The sequence below is a fragment of the Pezoporus occidentalis genome, unplaced genomic scaffold, assembly GCF_034315485.1.
Source record: "Pezoporus occidentalis ecotype Australia unplaced genomic scaffold, CSIRO_AGI_Poc_V1 ctg8, whole genome shotgun sequence".
Taxonomy (NCBI): domain Eukaryota; kingdom Metazoa; phylum Chordata; class Aves; order Psittaciformes; family Psittacidae; genus Pezoporus; species Pezoporus occidentalis.
Genome location: NW_026916158.1, coordinates 2,941,419 through 2,961,150, shown reverse-complemented (window position 1 = coordinate 2,961,150; position 19,732 = coordinate 2,941,419). Strand labels below are relative to the sequence as shown.

The 19,732-nt window shown below is 45.7% G+C and overlaps 1 protein-coding gene across 9 annotated transcripts in view; it reads left to right on the top strand.

The window, feature by feature from the left end:
• Positions 1–18,597: 18,597 nt before the first annotated feature.
• Positions 18,598–19,732, top strand: part of OPA1 (OPA1 mitochondrial dynamin like GTPase) — a 53,261-nt gene continuing 52,126 nt past the window's right edge. For 4 of the 9 annotated variants that reach the window (XM_062603333.1, XM_062603335.1, XM_062603329.1 and 1 more), the window contains exon 1: positions 18,598–18,786. In XM_062603333.1, coding sequence (XP_062459317.1) covers positions 18,758–18,786 — 29 coding nt within the window. In that variant the 5' untranslated portion in view covers positions 18,598–18,757. The remainder of the gene's footprint in view (positions 18,787–19,732) is intronic. The other 5 variants (XM_062603338.1, XM_062603334.1, XM_062603336.1 and 2 more) reach the window with 2 other exon arrangements.

Below are 19,732 nucleotides of genomic sequence, written 5' to 3'. Positions count from 1 at the left end.
ACAATTACTGTCTAAAACTCAGGCCAGTGTTGAAGTCACTCTCACCATGGTCCTCTCTGCTACCTTTAAAAGTCCTACAGTGTACATGCTTCTTATAAGGCTGCCAGCAGAAGGAGGAAGATCCGCCCTCACATGTAAAGCCCTTAAATGCCTGGCTTATGCAAGACGTGTGCTTCTCTGCTTCCTGGATTTGCTGAGTTCGCTGGGGTGGGCCTGTCCAGAGCAGAGCTCTGGTGGCAGAGGAGGGAGGGCAGCTGTATGTCAGGGAGATGGCTTGGAGGGAAATAGAGGCATGTGGCAAGGAGAAGGGTGGAGAGTGCTGCAGCCCCATGCACAGCTGACCCCAGAGCAACCACCTAAGTGCTGGGAACCACCTACAGTGTGTCAGAGAGAAGCATCTGCCCTGGGGACATCACAGTGTCCAGGCCTGGGCTTGGTTTCAGCGCAGTGGAGGTGCACACCGTAGCAGTGGTTTTCAGGTGTGGATCCAGTCTGACCTTCCCCACTATCTCTGGGCATCACTCAAACATGAGCTTTGGTTCAAATTCTGCCTGAATTACAAGGAAATAGCAATGGGGCTGGATGACTCCTTTGGAAAAGCCCAGCTGGGTGACCAGGACCCTTGAACAACATGCAGCATGAATCCCTGTGAGGCAGGGAGAGATGAGAGCTCAAACCGTTCTCCCTGGCAGGGAGAGCAGCAGCACGCAGGCTTGGGAACCCCCCTGTCCATCTTCCAGTCTCCTGTATCCCAGCTCACAGTGCTGTCAGAGACATTTTCCAAGCATTAACCTGAAATTCTTCTGTCTCTCCCATTTCTCCTTCAGTCACAAAGTCTGAAAACAACTGTTTATCCAGACAGGAAAAACGTACTGCGTTGTTGTCCTGGTATAAAGTATGTGTTTTGTTAGTAGAGACAAAGGCTCTGAGTTTGCTCAGACCTTTTTTTGGCTCAGCTACAAGGAAGAAATTCTATCACTGATGAGACCAGGGAATTTAAACTCCATAAAGCGATACAGTCTTTGCACACACTGTATTTTCCCAGGAATTATCCCTAATTCTCCTTCCCACAGGTGGGAAAGAGAACGATTACCAGGGACTGCAGGGCAGCATGTTTGGAGTCCTCTAAGTCTCCCTGAATCTGCAACTCCATCCTGGAAACAATTCCAATGACGGAGAGAAGCACCCTTCATTAGGCAGACTATTAAGAAAATAAAAGCATTTCTCCATGTTTCTTCTCTTTCAAACAGAGCAAGGAAAGGCCAGGCTCTCTGGCCCTAGGACAGACAAAGAGCTTTGCTGCACCCTGAATCTACCTGGGGTGGCTCTGCATAGTCCAACCAGATGCATCTTTGAAGGGCACCGCCAGCTGCAGTTGTGTCCATGAAACAGCAAAGATGGACCAAACACTGATGAATCCTGAAAAATCAGGGTGGCGGTAGAAAATGACATATTTTTTTTTAAGCATTGTCATTTTGAACTGTTGAAAGCCTGAATTGAATCAGATTTTAGCACAAGCAAACAGCCCTTCTTTGTCCTATATCTGGCCCTTATGCAAAATCCAGCTGTGTCCTTCATGAACATTCTTGTGGGAAGAGGCTAATACACAAAGAGATAAAGTACAACATGCTATAAGTAGGTGATTGCTTACTGCCAGCCAACGCCTCCTGTAACTCTCCAGCAGAAGGAAACTCGAGAGAGGCATTATTAACTGGGTGGTGTTACTAGATCTTTCTATTTGATCATCTAGGGTGAGGTGCTTTTCATTTACAGGAATATGACCTCCAGTCTCTGTACCAAAGGCTCAGCAGCTTCCCTGCGTGGGGCAGCAGGATGCCCACCACTACCATCTCTGCCTGTATTTGCAAAGTGCTCCCCAAGCTGTGTGGGACACCTCCAGCTCCAGTCCACCAAGCTGTGGAGCCAGCACCTGAAAATGCGAAAAAGAAGGACCTTGGGAATCACAGGCCACTCAATCCAGCTTGAATACACAGACAGATGTGAGAGAAAATTCATAAGCAGTTAGTTTATAAGTACCATGGGGATAATAAAGTGATAGGAACAACTAACATGGACCCATCATGTGAAGATCATGTCAAACCAATCTCATTTCCCCCCTGACAGAGGGATGCTCCAGGGAACAGGAAAGAAGCAGCTAATGTGGCACATTCAGACTTCGGACAGAGCTCCCCATAGGATACAAAGATACTGAGAAATGTGGTTCTATTTTGATGGGCTGAAAAGTTGAACCCTAGGTAGGTGTCAGTGGTTTGCTGTTCATCCCAGGGGACCCAAACTATTCATGTGTTTGTTAGCAGCTTGGATAACAGGATGGAGAGGACAACTAAAAGGTGTTCTATAACACTGAGCTGATGGAAGCACCTGCTCTAGGAGAAAGAAAGAATACAGCATGGTTTTGGGATGCTGCCCAAATAGTCTGAGATGACCATATGAAATCCAGTCAAATGCTGCACTTAGTAGCTGGCAGAAACATGTACAAAATGGGGAGGCAGTGGCCAAGCAGAAGTATGACAGAGGATGACACATAGCTAACTGCAGGTTGAGTTTCCTCTTGCCAAAAATGTGACTGTCATTCTGAACCACAGTAGCAGGAATCTGGTGAGATCTATAAGGTGGGAGGAAACTATCCCACTCAACTCGCTGTTAGCAAGTCCTTGTCTGGAATTCAGGCTCTAGGAAGGTGTGACCTAAATGGAAAGAGATGAGAAGTTTGGAAAACATGACCTATGAGGAAACGTTGAGTAACTGAGATTGTTTAAATTAGAAAAGAGAAGGCTGAAGGGAAATGTAGTAACTTTCATAATACACAAAATAACACAGTCAAGTGTGGGGTTGTTTTGTGGTTTTTTTCTCCTATTCTTAATACAGAGAAGGACAAATCAAAGTAATTTCTTGTTAGATTAAGCAATTAGATTTTCAGAGTTAGTTTAGATAATCAAGATTTTCTAACTTAAAGAAAGGCTATTGAGGGCAGGGGGAAATCTCATACAGTAGATTTTAAGGAAAAGCAGGACATAATTTGCCAAAGTTGATCTAAGGATAGGTATATCTTGCCTCAGAGCAGGAAGATGAACAAAATAACCATGCCAAGTCCCCACCAGCCTCATGCTCATGTGACTGATGTAGGAATCCCTGTCCAAGCTCAGCAAAGCACAGCCCAGACCTTAATTGCAGTGTTTCTCTGCAGTGATTCTCTGTTCACAGAGATGCAGGTAACTTCATTTAGCAGGACTGTGCCATTTATTCCTGGGACCAACTAGTCTTCAGTGAGACACCTACACATCATTCTTTGTCAGGACTCACATTTCTCCAGTCCCACCTGTATTTTTCCTTGTGTATTTTCTGCTGGTTTTCATTTCTCTTGATGTTCCCATCATTCTGCCTTCCTCTTTCTCTTTCCCAAGATCTGAACAGATTTATTCCCAGCACTGGTGAGTGTCTGATATTAAAAGTTATTAAAAAACTTGAAAAGCTGAACAAAGCTATTGAAAAGCAAAGCCATGCTTCATTTCAGACCCTTTGTCCCTGAGCGCCCTTGCTGTGCCTCTACCTGCTGTGCGACAGCCATCTCGCAAGGTGGGTCATCTGACTGAAGTCCTACCAGATGTCTGAGATGATTGACATTTTTAGAGCTTGTAAACAGACCTCAGACTTGATGATTGTATACTTCTTCTTTACCTCATCTGCAGGCAGGAGAGACAAGAATATTTTCAGCTTACTGCAGTGCATTTTCAGTTATCCGGTTTTGTCCTCATCTCTTGAGAAGTGTAGATGACACAGAGAACTTTCCAGTAACAGCCAAAATGATATGAACACTTGTTGGGTATCTATGTGCACTGTGCATAGTTCAGTGTGCTGGATTTGGCTGGGATAGAGTTAATTTTCTCCATAGTAGTTAGTATGGGATTATGTTTTGGATTTGTGCTGGAAACAGTGTCGATAATTCAGGGATGTTTTTATTATTTGCTTACACAGAATCAAAGCCTTTTTTGCTCCTTACACCACACCACCAGAAAGGTGGGTGGGGGGCACAATAAGTTGGAAGGGCACACAGCTGGGACCACAACTGACAAAAGGAATATTCCATACCATATGGTATCATGCTCAGCAATAAAGGGGGAAGGTTGGCCAGGGTGGGGCTGCTGTTCAGGGACTGGCTGGGCAATTGTTTTCTTTTCCATCACTTGTCTTCCTTAGGACTTACTGCTCTCTGTTATTTTCCTTTTCATTATGTCATCATTATTTTTATTATTCTATCTTGTATCAGCAACAGTGTGGCCAGCAGGATTTGAGCAGTGATCGTTGCCCTGTACTCAGCACTGGTGAGGCTGCACCTTGAATACTGTTTTCAGTTCTAGGCCCCTGTCCTGGGTTCAGCAGTAGCAGTCATTTTTCTCCTTCTTGGTAGCTGGTGCAGTGCAGTGTTTTGACTTTCAGCTCGGGAACAGAGCTGATAGTGATGTTTAGGTTTGGCCAAGGACTTTGTGAGCTTCATGCTCTGCCAGGGAGGAGGGGAAGCCAGGAGGAAGCAGAGACAGGACACCTGACCCAAACTGACCAAAGAGGTATTCCATACCACAGCACGTCATGCCCAGGATGTAACGGGGAGTTAGCTGGAAGGGCTGGGAGACTGCAGGGTTGGAGGAGATATCGGTCGGAGCTTGGTTGGGCTTGGGGGGCGAGTTATTGGTCGGCTGGTGGTGAGATGATGTATTCTCTTCCCTTGTTATTTCCTTTATCATTATTATCGTTGGTGGTAGCAGTAGTGATGTGTGTTATACCTTAGTTACTAAACTGTTCTTATCTCAACCCGTGGGAGTTGCATTCTTTTCGATTCTCCTCTCCGTCCCTCCGGGAGCAGGGGGAGGGCAAGAAAAGGGGGGGGAAGTGAGCGAACGAATTACCTGACTGGGTTTAAACCACGACAGCCCCTCACTATAAGGAAGACACTGAGGTGCTGGAGTGGCTACAGAGAAGGACAATGAAGCTGGTGAAGGATCTGGAGCACAAGCCTTAGGAGGAGTGGCTGAAGGAACTGGGATTGTTTAGTTTGGAGAAGGCTCAGGGGGGACATTATGGTGCTCAACCACCTGAAAGGAGGATGGAGAAAGGAGATGGCTGGTCTCTTCTCCAAAGTAACAAGTGATAAGAGGTAGTGGCCTCAAGCTGCACCAGGAGAGGTTTAGACTGGATATTAGGAACAATTTCTTCACTGAAAGGGTGATCAGGCACTTCCCAGGGAAGTAGTGGAATCACCATTCCTGGAAGTATTCAGAAACTGTGTAGATGAGGCCCTTAGTGACATGGTTTACTAGTGGACTTGGCACTCTTGGCGTAATAGTTGGATTTGGTGATCTCTAAGGTCTTTCCCAACCTAGTTGATTCTATGATTCAACTATAATCTAATGTCAATATAGATAATTCATATATCCATAATAATAATTCAAATATCAATAATGTTAATGTCAATAATTCTATTATTATTATCATTAATATTACTATATTTCAATTATTAAACTGTTCTTGTCTGAACCTATTAGTTTTCTCTCTTTTCCCTTTTCAGTTCTCTTCCCCCATTCCATGGGATGGGGGGGAAAACTCCAACTCTGAATAGCTGCTGGGGAGACACAGGTCCAGTTCCTCCTCAGCTGCTTAGTCAAGAACAGGGAATCTTGGCAGATTCTGAGTGGGGCAAATCCAGAGGGCAAAGAGCTCTCTATCCAGAGCCATGGCAAGAGGAGGCACAGAGACAGAAGAGTGGCAGGCTGGGGCTGCCTGCCTTTTTTGTCCTCTCACTTCTCACAGTTTGAACTCTCCTTACTGGTGCATAGCAAATCTCACCTTACTGCTCTTCATGTCCTTTTCCTTCTTTGTGCACTTAATAAAGCTCTATTTTTGCTCATTTACCAGGTGTCCATGCAGCTGTAAGGAAATGTAAAGCTGTAGCCATGCCAAAAGGTTTGTTTGAAGCGTAAATAAACCATTAAGTAATATACAGAAAGCAGTAAAATAGCACCCTCTGTTCCCAAAGAAGCAAAAAGAGGTTTATAACTAATTTTGTATTTATTTCAGCAAATAAGTGAGGCTGTATTCAGTGTGATGTATACAGTTAATCAGGCCCAAAATGGGCCATACAAATGAGCAATGGAACAGCAGGCTGTAGCTTCAGTGCAAGGAACAGAAGGCAGCTAGCCCTAGAAGTTTTAAAGGCAGCTCCAACAAGCATTTAGTATCTGTGTGCCATGTAACAGTACGTTCTCCAGTGTTCTCAGACCACACTGCAGACCATGTGCTAGTCATCAGCAACTTGTCCCAGCTGTCCTTCAGGGCCTAAGTGACATCCCTGCTGGGCCCTAGCTTTTCCTGGAGATATTTTCCATTTCTCTGATGCTGTCAGTGTCCAGGGGTCTTCACCTGTGGCACAACTTCCAGGCAGAGGATGACAATCATCACCCCATGACATATGCTATACCAACATCTCCAGACTTTGGAGAGGCAGCCTCTGTTACTAGGATGTGATCACCAAGCTTTGCATGGATAGCCACGTCCTCATGTTGTTCCTTGAAACGTATGTTTGCCTGACCTCACAACCCAGTCACTGGGGCAGAAAGACTGGTCTGGTTGACAAGTGCCTATCCTGCTTATAGCCTTGGACTCGTGAGCCATAGGCAGGAGTGTTCATATTCCAGCTCTAGTCTATATTGAAAGGATGGGATACTCCTATAAACTTGTGTTCTGAAAGGCTGTAAAAGTTTAGCAGGAGCATTAACAGAACATTGTAAGAGGTAGCTTGAGGTTCTTGTGTAGGTCAGCAGTGAGTGGGTGCTGAGCTGCGTTAGGGGGATCACAAGGAGGAATGGAGAGGGAGGCTGGAGCTTCAGTGCAAGGAACAGAAGGCAGCTGTCAGTGCCCAGGGGGTGCAGTTCCTGTGACCTCTGCAGAGCTCTATGAACTTTGTTCATAGAAGAATGGCTGAGGGAGAATTTCTGGTTTTCATGGCTTGGAGCTATCCAGTCAGGATTTACCTGGCCTTGGGTGGGGTACAGAACTGGAGTAAGACATGTGCCTCTTGTTATTGGAACCACTTCCCAGGTCCAAAAGCACTTCTTCCAGTACCTCCCAAGTAAGTGCCTGTTATGATCTCCTGATGTCATCTTCCTCTCTCCAATGTCTCTCTTCCTAAAATAGGATGCTCTTTTACCTGAAGCAATCTATGTGGCCTATGTGAAAGGATGGGACAATTACACAGTAAAGTGGGAAGTTTGTATTCTAACCCTGTCTGCTAATTATCTAGGAAGTATCAAAGAGATTTATTAATTACATTTAAACAAGACACACGAATGGACATTTCTTGACTCGCTTCTACCTACAGCAACCTATACTGAGTAATCAAAGTTGTGTCAGTGACAAGTAGTTCCAGTGGTTACCGGCCACAAGGGACACTGTGGAAACAGAGCACTCCAGAGCAGGGACAAATATGCTTCATATTTCAAACACATAGGACATTTGGTTGCTTTCTTAGAATAGTTATTGTGTCCCTACTATTGACAGCCTACTAAGAAGAAAATTTGTACAGCCCGGCTGTGCTGACAGTGTCCTTGGGTGTTGCCATTCCTTGTATGCATTTGGCAATTAGCCCACGGTGCAATGCATGACCCTCCTAGCTCAGGGGCTGCATGCCATCTGCCCACAAACTAGACGAAAGATGTAGATGAAGGGTTAAGCACTGCCTGGTGGAGGATATTAGTGCAGAATGCTCCAGGATTATTTTTCCATCATGAAGACTTTAGAGGCCATAAGAGCAAGTCCTTTAAATTCAGTTGTTGGTACCAGACACCCACAATATATGATAGCTGAATTCTCCCTTTCCTTGAACCTGGTGGTCCAAGTACCAGTGATTTGTGCTTTCCTTTCCTGGCTGATCCTTGGCAGATATTTTGTCTATGCAGCCTCCTCTGTAATTCTCCATTGTCATATTGGGGAAGAGCTGTGTTGTGCATCAACTTCCTTAGACAAAAGGTGCTCTGTGTGTGGAAAGCTGGTGTGCCTTGTAAAAGTTTCTGGCTTGTTAGTATTATTGTACACCTACATCTACTATTCGTGTGGGTCTCCATTTGTTCCTCCTTTTGTGTCCTGAGAAGTAGGCTGGGCTCTAGAGTCCTGATGAGTAGACAAAAACTGTCATGACTGTATCAAGGTAAGCAAGTAATAAGTAAATGGAACAGACAAAAAGAAAAGTGATTTTCTTTTTTCATTAACTAGGATGCCTGTATTTCACCAGGGAAATAAAATTTTGAAATCCGCTGTCCAGAGTGGCTGTGTGGTTCCATGGATTATCTGTGCTCCAGGGAGACTAATTCTCTGATTTAGCTGTAGAAAGCTAACCAGAACAGGCAGTGTCTGCTGGCAAAGATCACTGGGGGCCTTTCCAACAAGTGTCCACTGACAGTCACAAAAGGAGAATGTAAGCCTGGAACTTCAGTCCTCTAGGGGATTCTTCAGCTGTTTGGATAGCTTGGACTTCAGACGGGGACTGGGAAGTCATATCCAGGGCTGTCAATCTGTCTCTGAACTTATGCAGGCTTGGAATTTGCAAAACACCCCTATAATACCCCTACAATACCCCTACTCTACAAAACAAGTCTTTTCATTAAATAGCATGTTCTGTACTGTTTCTCTACAGTTCCATCAGTGTTACAAGCTGAGAGTGCCAAGCAGCAAGTTCAGCTGCTCAGGCAGAACTGAGCATCTACATTGTACCTGCCTCTTGCATGCACAGGCAAGGGTGGGCAAAAAGGGCACGGCAGGTGCCTGGTACACAGACTGTGAAGGCAGAAAGCTACTTGTTGCCCTCCTGATTTCTAGAAGTGTGACATCCTTTCATATTAGAGGGACCCTCAAAATGCAAAATGCAGATGTGAACCCCAAACACACTTGAAGATTCTGTTTTTGCTTATTCCTCATCCTGACCCTAAATAAATACATAAATAGTAAGTTTGAGGGTACAAAGCCCAGCACTGGGATGTCGACAGGGACCTCTGATGTTCTACTTGAGGTGAGGGAGCACAACACATGGCTTTCCTGTACACACATGAGCTGTTTTCTGCAGCAAGGATGTGCCTAACACATAGCTTGTCTTCTGATGGCCACTGAGTTATGCTAGAACCACACAGCTGCTCGCTCACTACCCCCCTTTTCCCTGCCGTGCTCCTGGAGGTATGGAGAGGATAATCCAAAGAATGAAAATCCCGCAGGTTGAGATAAGAACAGTCCAGTAACTAAGGTATAATACAAAACTGCTACTACTACCACCAATAATAAAAATGATAAGGGAAATAACAAGGGGAAAGAGTACAACTGCTCACCACCTGCTGACCGATACCCAGCCCGACCCGAGCAGCAATCTGGGCCTTCCGGGTAACTCCCCCCAGTTTATATGCTCGGCATGATGTGCTGTGGTATGGAATACCCCTTTGGTTAGTTTGGGTCACGTGTCCTGTCTCTGCTTCCTCCTGGCTTTTCCTGCCCCTCATCACTGGCAGAGCATGAGACTAAAAGTCCTTGATCAGAGTAAACACTGCTTAGCAACAGCTAAAAATATCGGTGCGTTATCAGTGTTGTTCTCAAGCTAAAGTCAAAACCACAGCACTGCACCAGCTACTAAGAAGGAGAAAAATGACTGCTACAGCTGAACCCAGGACAGAAAATAATAAAATATGTCCTAGTACAGCTGGAGACATCGGCCTTGCATAAGAAGATGGAACACAAAGACTGACACGTTAAAGAGTGGTAGATATTGAACAACACTTAGCGTCTGAGTTCTGTTCTCTTCCAGGCAAATCTGTATTTCAGACAAAGGCAAGCAGGTCTTTTATCTTGTCAACCCTAAAAGCATCACAGATTTGACATGAGCTGATACTTTTAAACCATCAGTTGTGACATAAACATAAATTACAAGCCTAGTCTGGAATGCTGCTGCAGCTACCAGTTTATCACATGCAGCAACGTACTTGTTGTGTGCAGGAATTCATTAATAGGACAGTGAATTTTTGTCTCCAATTAAAATGTTACTGTATCTCAAACAGAGGATGGCAGGAATTACTGCACTAACCTGTTTTTTGGTGTCTCCTTCAGCTGCAAGGCGTGCACAGAGCATCTAGACTTCACTTTCCAATGGATTTTGCTGCAACTGGGAACTCATGCTGACTTTGGAGACACTTTTATTAGCAAGTGTAAATAAGTTTGTGGCTTTCTGCCAGGTATTTACCATTAGGTAAAATGCAGTAGATAGGAACATACTAACTCCATTTGCTTATGTCAAACTTCTCTAAAATGAGGAAAAGTTGTTTATTCAAGCTGAAACATTTTTGGCTGTTTGGGGTTTTGGTGTTTTCTGTTTTTTTTTGTTTGTTTGTTTCTTTATAGAAAAATAGGGTGTGGTTTCTTGGGGGTTGGCTCCCTGCCTTTTAATTTAGGCCTTTGCCCCTTTGGGATAGTAACCCCTTCAATGTCAGCTTCTTTTGGCACTGGTAAACCAGGAGCTGATGCCCGGAGGCAGCCCAGCCATGCAGCATCCACTCTAGTAGAGCAAGCTCACATCACAAGGGACAGCGTGTCCTTCTAGGCCCACAGGATAAGATCACAGTTTGCAATTATCATGTGTTTTCATTTTTTTAAAATGGATATCCCAAACAAATACCTCCCTCAAAAAAGAATTACTTATTTTGTTCTGTAGATCAATAGATTTTTCACCCAGAAAATGCAAGGTACCTCATGTTTTAAACTGAAGGCAAACAGGTTGCCTTGTAGCAGTGAGGTAGCAACAGGGCTCTGCATTGTTCACATCATGGGAAGAGTATAATGGTGCTGGGAGTGGATGATTCTAGAAGGCTTTAGCTATTTGCAGCTTATTCTAGCTCCAGAAAACTAAGTATTGCCAGAAGGGGGAAAAACCCAGAAAACTCCAGACACCAGGTAGCAGTATCTGAAATCCTGGCAAGCTATAGGAATCCCAGAACATGCCTATGTTCAGCAGCCTCTATCAGGATTAAGTTCTACTTGTTTTCTCAAAGCAGACCTGTGCCCAGTAGTGCTGGTATCTCAATTAGCTACTTTCACCTGGAGGATGCATGATGCAGTTCAAGAGAGGGATGTAAGAATGGGGTGTTCCATACTCATGCCAGTGTTCAGCAAGCTGTTCCATTTACAGCTGGCAGCCATTCATACACAGGCAAGCTTTTCTGCTTCCAGTTAAGTAAAAAATAAACCAAAGCTTGTTAGTCTTAGATTCATTGACAGTCTTCTCATTTCTTATGTCTCTGAGACAGTCCTACAGCCAACTGCATCTGTCCTGGACGCGTGCTCTCTGCAGTTTTCTTCAGAGGGCACCCTCATTGCTGTCAAATGTTGGATTGGCCTCCCATATTTCCCTCTACTGATATTGCCACAGTATCTGAGTGTTTCATTCAGAGGTGGCCAGGCTGAGTCGTGCTCTAACAGTTGTTGCAGCCTCTTGTAATGGCTCTTTGTGTCATACTGGAAGGTCTTTTTCAGAAGCAGCCATAACGGTCTGTTCTCAATGACAGCTTCCTGTAAAAGCAAGAGCAAAAGGAAGATTCTGGAGAACCTGGACAGCAGTTTTCTCTCTTTATTCAGATGGCACACACAGGGCAAGTAGTGGAGACCCAGATCTTTCACAGGGACCTGCTCATCTAGATCCCTTAAATAGCCTTTTACTGACTACTTCTCATACCAGCTCCACCAGAGCTCTCTACTGGAAAACTGGGCCCAGCTCATCCTGACATTCTTCAGGATCTGAGTAGAAAACACCAAAGACTGCCCATATTTCTCTAGTTTGGGGCACGGCCTGATTCCCTTGTATCTGAGGATTCAAATGTATGGCTCGGAGGAAAGAGATTAAGGGCAAGGTAATTGCAATGGCTCCTGCTTTACTAGATATTCCCAAACTGGGCTGAGGAGGAGGGAGAAAGAGTGAGACCTGAATCTTTCATCTTCCAATTAGTGCTGACAGGTACATTCAATGAAACATGCTCACCTCAACAAGGAAGGACACAGCAAATATGACTGCAAACATTATCACCATGGAGATTTGCCATGTGGTAGGGGTGCAAATGAGCTGAGAAAAAAAGCAGAAGCTGGTGCACATTAGACACTGGTCAGAGGTTGTGCTACAGAATCATAGAATCATTTAGGCTGGAAAAGACCTAAAGACTTAAAGACCTAAAGATTTAAGATCATTAAGTCCAACTTTAAACCTAACACTGCCAAGTCCACCAATAAACCATGTCCCTAAGTGCCACATCTTTTAAATAACTCCACGGATGATGACTCAACCACTTCTTTGGCAGCCTGTTCCAATGCTTGACAACCCTTTCATTGAATAGATTTTTCCTAATATCCAATCTAAACCTCCCCAAGCAGAACTTGAGGCTGTTTCCTCTCATCCTATCACTTGTTGCCTAGGTAAAGAGATCAATACCCCCCTTGCTACAACCTCCTTTCAGATAGTTGTACAGAGCCTCCTTTTCCCCAGACTAAACTGCCCCAGTGCCCCCTGCTGCTTCTTGTAGGACTTGTTCTCTAGATCCTTCACCAGCATTGTGTCATCAAAAGCCATAAACCCACACTGGCTGTACACTGCTGCTGAGCCAATATTGCTATTTGTCTTGAGGAATTATTGATAAAGATGCTTTTAAGCATCTGATGCAGCAAAGAAAACCATAATCCAGAAATGCAACAGGAAATCTAAATGCTTCCTATATATTTCTAATATAGGAAATAGTATGCGTATTTCAGCTCCAAATGCAGCTCCAGGTTTCCACAGCTGGCAGCACTGGTGTTCTAGCTGTAGCTCAACTTATTCTGGAGAGGCAGCTCAACTTCAAAATTTGGATCAGCAGCTTCTTCTCCAGGGCTAGGCTATTGCAAAGCTTCTTATTGCCAATCCCTCCTTTCTCTTCTCAGCAAATCCAGAGTATTCCCTCCAGGCAGACTGGGAGTTTTGCAGCTCTCCCCAAAGGCATTTTAGCCCCCCACAGGAGAAGTGCTGGTAACGTCCTGTGACACTGCAATCAACAGCAGGACTAAGACTTGTTTTAAAGTGCCATCTCGTGGCAGATTCTTCAAGTGGGTCTGCATTCTAGGCCACAGCTCTAGAAACAGTTACATGGTCAAGCAGCATTTTTCATCTCATCAAGCCATGGTGCTGAGAATGTAGGCCTCATCTCCACGGCTGTGGCTTAAATTAGGGTTAGGCTTAGTATTAGTGTTCAGAGACAAACAAAACCTACAACCCCAGGGACAATGGGGCTGTAAAATGTATGCCAAGGAGAGCTTGGCACAGAACCAACATTACATCTTCCACAAATAACCCTAAATTAGGGTTAGGCTTAGGGGGAGAGTTCAGAGATCGACAAAGACTGCAGCTCCAGTGACACTGACGCTGTAAAAGGCATGCCAAGTGGAGGTTTGCACAGCAGTAATATTACTCCTTCCACACCTTTCTCTTTGGGCCAGCCACGGTGCTAGGGATGTAGGCCTCATCTCTATGTTGCTATGTTAAATTAGGGTTAGCCTAATTTGTGCATCTAAGAAGATGCACAAACCCTACAGCTCCAAGGACACTGGGTCTGTAAAAGGTATGCCAAGGGGAGCTTGGCACAGGACCAATACTGCTCCTTCTGTGTCTTTCCCATTTGAACCAGCCATTGCTCTAGGGATGTAGGCCTCATCTCTATGGTGCCAGCGTTAATTTGGGTTAGGGCTATGACAGAGTTCAGAGATTCACAAAGACTACAGCTCCAGGGACACTGTGGTTGTAAAAGGCATGCCAAGAGGAGCTTGGCACAGCAACAACATTACTCCTTCCACAACTTTCCCAGCTACCCTAGCCATTGTGTTGGGCATATAGGCATCATCTGTATTGTGCTATCTTAAATAAGGATAGCCTTAGGGTTTTTGTTCAGAGATCCATAAAGACGATAGCTACAGCCACAGTGGGGCTGTAAAAGGCATGTCAAGGGGAGCTTGGCACACCAATAACATTACTTCTTCCACAACTGGGATGTAGGCCTTATGTCTGGGGTGGCGTCTTAAATTAGGGTTAGGTTTAGGGTTAGTGTTCAGAAATCCACAAAGACTAAGGCTTCAAGGATCAGGTGCTTCAAAAGAAATGCCGAAAAGAGCTTGGTACGGCAACAACATCACTCCTTCCACAAGTTTCCCAACAGGCACAGCCACAGTGCTGCTGATGTACATTTAATCTCTATGGTGCCGACTAAAATTAGGTTGTAGGGTTAGCGTTAGCATTTAGAGATCCAAAAAGATTACAGCTCCAGGGACACTGTGGCAGTAAAAGGTATGCCAAGGGGAGCTTGGCACAGCACTGACTTTACTCCTTCCACACCTTTTTCATTTGGGCCAGCAATGGTGCTGGTCTTGTAGGTCTCATCTGCTGGGTGAGGGCTTAAATTAGGCTTGGGTTTAGGCTTAATGTTCAGATCTCTACAAAGACTGTAGCTCCAGGGACACTGTGGCTGTAAAAGACGTGACAATGCTAGCTTGCCACATCACCAATATTACTCCTTCCACACCTTTTTCAAGCGGGCCAGGCATGGTGCTGGGGTTGTAGGTCTCATCCTTTGCCTGGGGGCTTAAATCAGGGTTAGGCTTACACTTAGCGTTCAGATATCCACAAAGACTACACCTCTGTGGACACTGTGGCTGCCAAAAGCGTGCCAGTGGTAGCTTGGAACAGCACCAATATTACTCCTTCCACACTTTTCTCATATGGGAAACCTATGGTGCTATGGATGTAGGACTCATCTCTATGGTGCCGATTTAAATTAGGGTTAGGGTTATGGTTAGCTTTGAAAGATCCTGAGACTACAGCTCCAAGGACACTATTACTTGTTCCACACCGTTCTCATTTGGGTCAGCCATGGTGCTGGAGATGTAGGCCTCATCTCTAGGGTACTGTCTTAAATTAGGATTAGAGTTAGGGTTAGCGTCCAGAGATCCAAAAAGACTATAGCTTCAGTGACACTGGGGTTGTAAAAGGCATGCCAAGAGGAGCACAGCACAGCACCAATATCACTCCTTTCACACCTTTCTTATTTGGTCCAGCCATGGTGCAAGGGATGTAGGACTCACCTCCATGTTGCCGATGTAAATTAGAGTTAGGGTTAGCATTCAGAGATCCAGAAACACTATAGCTACAGGGACACTTGGGCTTTAAAAGGCATTCCAGGAAGAGCTTGGCACAGCAACAATACTACTCTTTACACACCTTTCTCATTTGGGAGAGACTTGGTGCAAGTGATGTAGCTCATCTATAGGGAGCCACCTAAAATTAGGGTTAGGGTTAGCATTCAGATATCTAAAATGACTATAGCTCCAGGGGCACTAGGACTGTAAAAGGCATAGCAAGAGGAATGTGGCACAGCACCAATATTCCTTGTTATGGTTTAATCCCAGTTGGGATCTCAGAAACCACACAGCCGTTAGCTCACTCTCCCCTCTTCCTCTCCTCGCTCCCGGAGCGATGGGGTGAAGAATCGAAAGAATCTAACTCCCACAGGTTGAGATAAAAACAGTCCAGTAACTAAGGTGTAACACAGACCACTGCTGCTACCATCAATAATAATAATGATAAGGGAAATAACAAGGGAAGAGAATACAGCCACTCACCACCCACCAACTGATACCCAGTCAGACCCGAGCAGTGATGTAGCCCTTCCAGGTAACCGCCCCCAGTTTATATACTGACCATGAAGTGCTGTGGTATGGAATACCCCTTTGGCTGGTTTGGGTCAGGTGTCCTGTCTCTGCTTCCTCCCGGCTTCCCCTCTTCCCTGGCAGAGCATGAGACTCAGAAAGTCCTTGGTCAGAGTAAACATTACTAAGAAGCAACTAAGAACATTGGTGTTATCAGTGCTGTTCCCAGGCTGAAAGTCAAAAACACAGAACTGCACCAGCTACCATGAAGGAGAAAAATGACTGCTACTGCTGAACCCAGGACATACTCCTTCCACACCTTTTTCATTTGGGCGAGCCTTGGTGCTGGTCACATAGGCCTCACCTCTATGTTGCTGATGTAAATTAGAATTAGGTTTAGCATTCAGAGATCGAAAAAGACTATGGCACCAGGGACACTGGAGCTGTAAAAAGCATGCCAAGAAGAGCATGGCACAGCACCAATATTACTCCTTCTACACCTTTCTTCTCTGGGCCAGCCATGGTGCTGGGGATGGAGATTACCCATCTCTAGGGAGATGGGTAAAATTACGGTTATTGTTAGGGTTAGCATTCAGAGATCCTAAAAGACGTCTTGGGACACTTGGGCTGTAAAGTGTATCTTGGGACACTTGGGCTGTAAAAAGCATACAGAGAGGAGCATGGCACAACACCAATATTACTCTTTCCGCACATTTCTTATTTGGGGCAGCCATTGTGCAAGGGATACAGGCCTCACCTCTAAGTTGCAGATGCAAATTAGAGTTAGGTTTAGCTTTCAGAGATCCTCAAATCCTCCACCTCCAAGGACAGTATGGTGTTAAGAGGCATGCCAAGAGGAGCATGGCAAAGCACCAATATTACTCCTTCCACACCTTTCTTATTTGGGCAGGCCATGGTTCTGGGGATGTAGGCCTCACCTCTAGGGAGTTGTCTAAAATTAGGATTAGGATTAGGGTTAGGGTTAGCATTCAGAGATCTGAAATGACTATAGCTCCAGGGGCACTAGTGCTGTAAAAGGCATGCCAAGACGAATGTGGCACAGCACCAATATTATCCCTTCCACATCTTTCTCATTTGGGCGAGCCATGGTGCGGTGATGTAGGCCTCACATCTAGGGTGCCGGCTAAAATTAGGGTTAGGGTTAGGATTCAGACATCAAAAAAAGACTATAGCTCCAGGGACACTGGGGCTGTAAAAGGCATGCCAAGAGGAGCATGGCACAGCACCAATATTACTCCTAACAAACCTTTCTAATTTGGGCCAGGGATGTTGCAAGGGATGTAGGCCTCATCTCTATGTTGCTGATGTAAATTAGAGTTAGGGTTAGCATTCAGACATCCAAACCCACTATAGCTCCAGGGAACCTTGGGCTGTAAAAGGAAAGCTAAGAAGAGCATGGCAAAGCACCGATAGTGGTCCTATCACACCTTTTTTATCTGGGCCAGCCATGGTGCTGGGGGTGTAGGCCTCATCTCTAGGGTGCCGACTAAAATTCTGGTTAATGTTAGGGCTAGCATTCAGAGATACAAAAAGTCTATAGCTCCACGGAACCTTGGGCTGTAAAGTCATGCCAAGAGGAGCATGGCAAAGCACCTATATTACTCCTCCCACAACTTTCTTATTTGGGCCAGACATCGCACCGGTGATGTAGGCCTCATCTCTAGCTAGCCGACTAAATTTATAGTGTTAGGGTTAGTATTCAGAGATCCAAAAAGCCTGTAGCTCCGGGGACACTGGGGCTGTAAAAGGCATGCCAAGAGGAATGTGGCAAAGCACCAGCATTACTCCTTACAAACCTTTCTTATCTGGGGCAGCCATGGTACATGGGATGTAGGATTTATATCAGGGTTAGGGTTTGGGTTAGCACTCAGAGATCTAAAAATATTATAGCACAAGGGACACTGGGGCTGCAAAAGGCATGCCAAGAGAAGTGTGGCACAGCATGAATATAACTCCTTACACACATTTCTCACTTGGGTGAGCCTTGGTGCAATTTATATAGGACTCAACTCTATCTTGTTGATTTAAATTAGGTTTAGGCTTAGCATTCAGAGATCCAAAAAGACTATAGCTCCAGGGACACCGGGGTTTTAAAAGGCATTCCAAGAAGAGTGTGGCACAGCACCAATATTACTCCTTTCACAGCTTTCTCATTTGGGCTAGCCATGGCGTTGGGGATGTAGGACTCATATCTATGGTGCCGCCTTAAATTAGGGTTAGGGCTAGCATTCAGAGATCCTAAAAGACTACAGCTCCAAGGACACCAGGGCTTTCAGAGGCATGCCACGGGCAGCTCAGCATAGATCCAGTATTACTTCTTACACACCTTTCTTATTTGGGCCAGCCATAGTGCTGGGGATGTAGGTCTCATCTCTAGGGTTGTGGCTTACATTAGGTTTAGGGTTAGGGTTAGCATTCAGGGATCCAATAAGACTTTTCTTATATCAAGCTCCCTCTCTCTCTCTCCCCCCCCCCCCCCCTTTTCTTTTACCTTTACAAATTCTTTTGCTATGTGACTCCATTTTGCTCAAGAGTTCTGGCCATTTTCAACTTGTTGTCTTATAGTGTGTCTTTAGCGAGCTTTGCAAACTCATACAGTTATATCCACATAACAACACCTATGATTTGCGAAAGCCAATACATTTATGTGTTTATCACAGGGAACACACGACCTGAGCGTGAAAAAACCACACCACTTCGGCTCCTCCGCTCCTTCTGATCAGGCAATCTCCCCTCGCTACCGCCTCAAAACCCTCCTTCGCCGCCGCACCCGGAACCTTTGCGCCGGGAGGAGCGATTTCCAGCCGGAGCGGCCGCCAAGGACCCCGGTGCCCGGAAGCGGCGGCAGTTCTGTCAGCCTGCAGCCGCGGCGGCTTCACCTGCCCTTGCCCGCGGCAGCCCGGGGCCTCAGGCGCGGCGGCTGAGTCCCGGTAGGCGGCCGGGGGGCGGTCGGCTCCTCCTGGCCCCTCCGGCCGTTAGAATGTGGCGGACGCGGGCGGCAGCGGCTTGGTGAGCGAGACGGGCAGTAGCAGGGCTCAGGGTGGGAGCGGCGGGCCTGCCTGGTCCTTGGGGCGTGGCGGTCACGCCAGAGCCGTGACCCTCTTCCGACCGCGGGGCCTCTGCCCCAATTAAGCGGGCCCTAGGTACCCGTGAGAACGGGGCAGTCCGCGGGGAAGGCCGGAGCCGCACAGCGGGTCGGGGTGCGAGGCGGTGGTGGGGTGTGTGTGTGTGTGTGTGTGTGTGTGTGTGTGTGTGTGTGTGTGTTTGTCCCGGGCGGGGAAATTCCTCATCCTTCAGCTCCAGGGGAACCGGGGGGTGCTATGTGAAAGGGAGCTGCGTCTCCTACATTCCTACCCTAGAGAGTTCGGGTCACCCCCAGGTCCAGATGTTGGCCCTCCCCGGCAGCTATTCTGCATTCTTCCTGTTTCTCTTCATTCCACACGATTCTAGACAGGAGCAGTGGAACTGAATGGCTGTTAATCTCACAATGTTCTGACAGATGTAGGAGCAGCAGTACAAAAATAAGTGTTGTCTAGTACTGAATGAGAAAGAAAATACCACAGTGTTTTTTTGCGGGTTTACATTTGAAAGACTGCTTTGCAGTCATAATTAATAGCCATAACTTTTAAAAGTGTATATATCCTGTCTTTAAAAAAAAAATAAATTATTCTAGCTGAGGCGGAGATTTCTTGGGCAATATGTGTAAAATATTAGGTATGATCTACAGGTGGAATGTTTGGATATCAGTAGTAGAAGGCTACTTTTTTCTTGTTTTACAAGATATCTGTAATCTTAGTGCAATGCAAGAGTAGTCAGGTTGCAGGCCTGTAAAATTAGGCAGATTCTGACACCAGAGCTACTCATGTCTGGAAGGTTCAGTTTTGTTACAGTTGTTAAAAACAGCTTTCCAGATGCTTCATATTTGGAACTCATGAAATATTTAATAGTGTTGTTT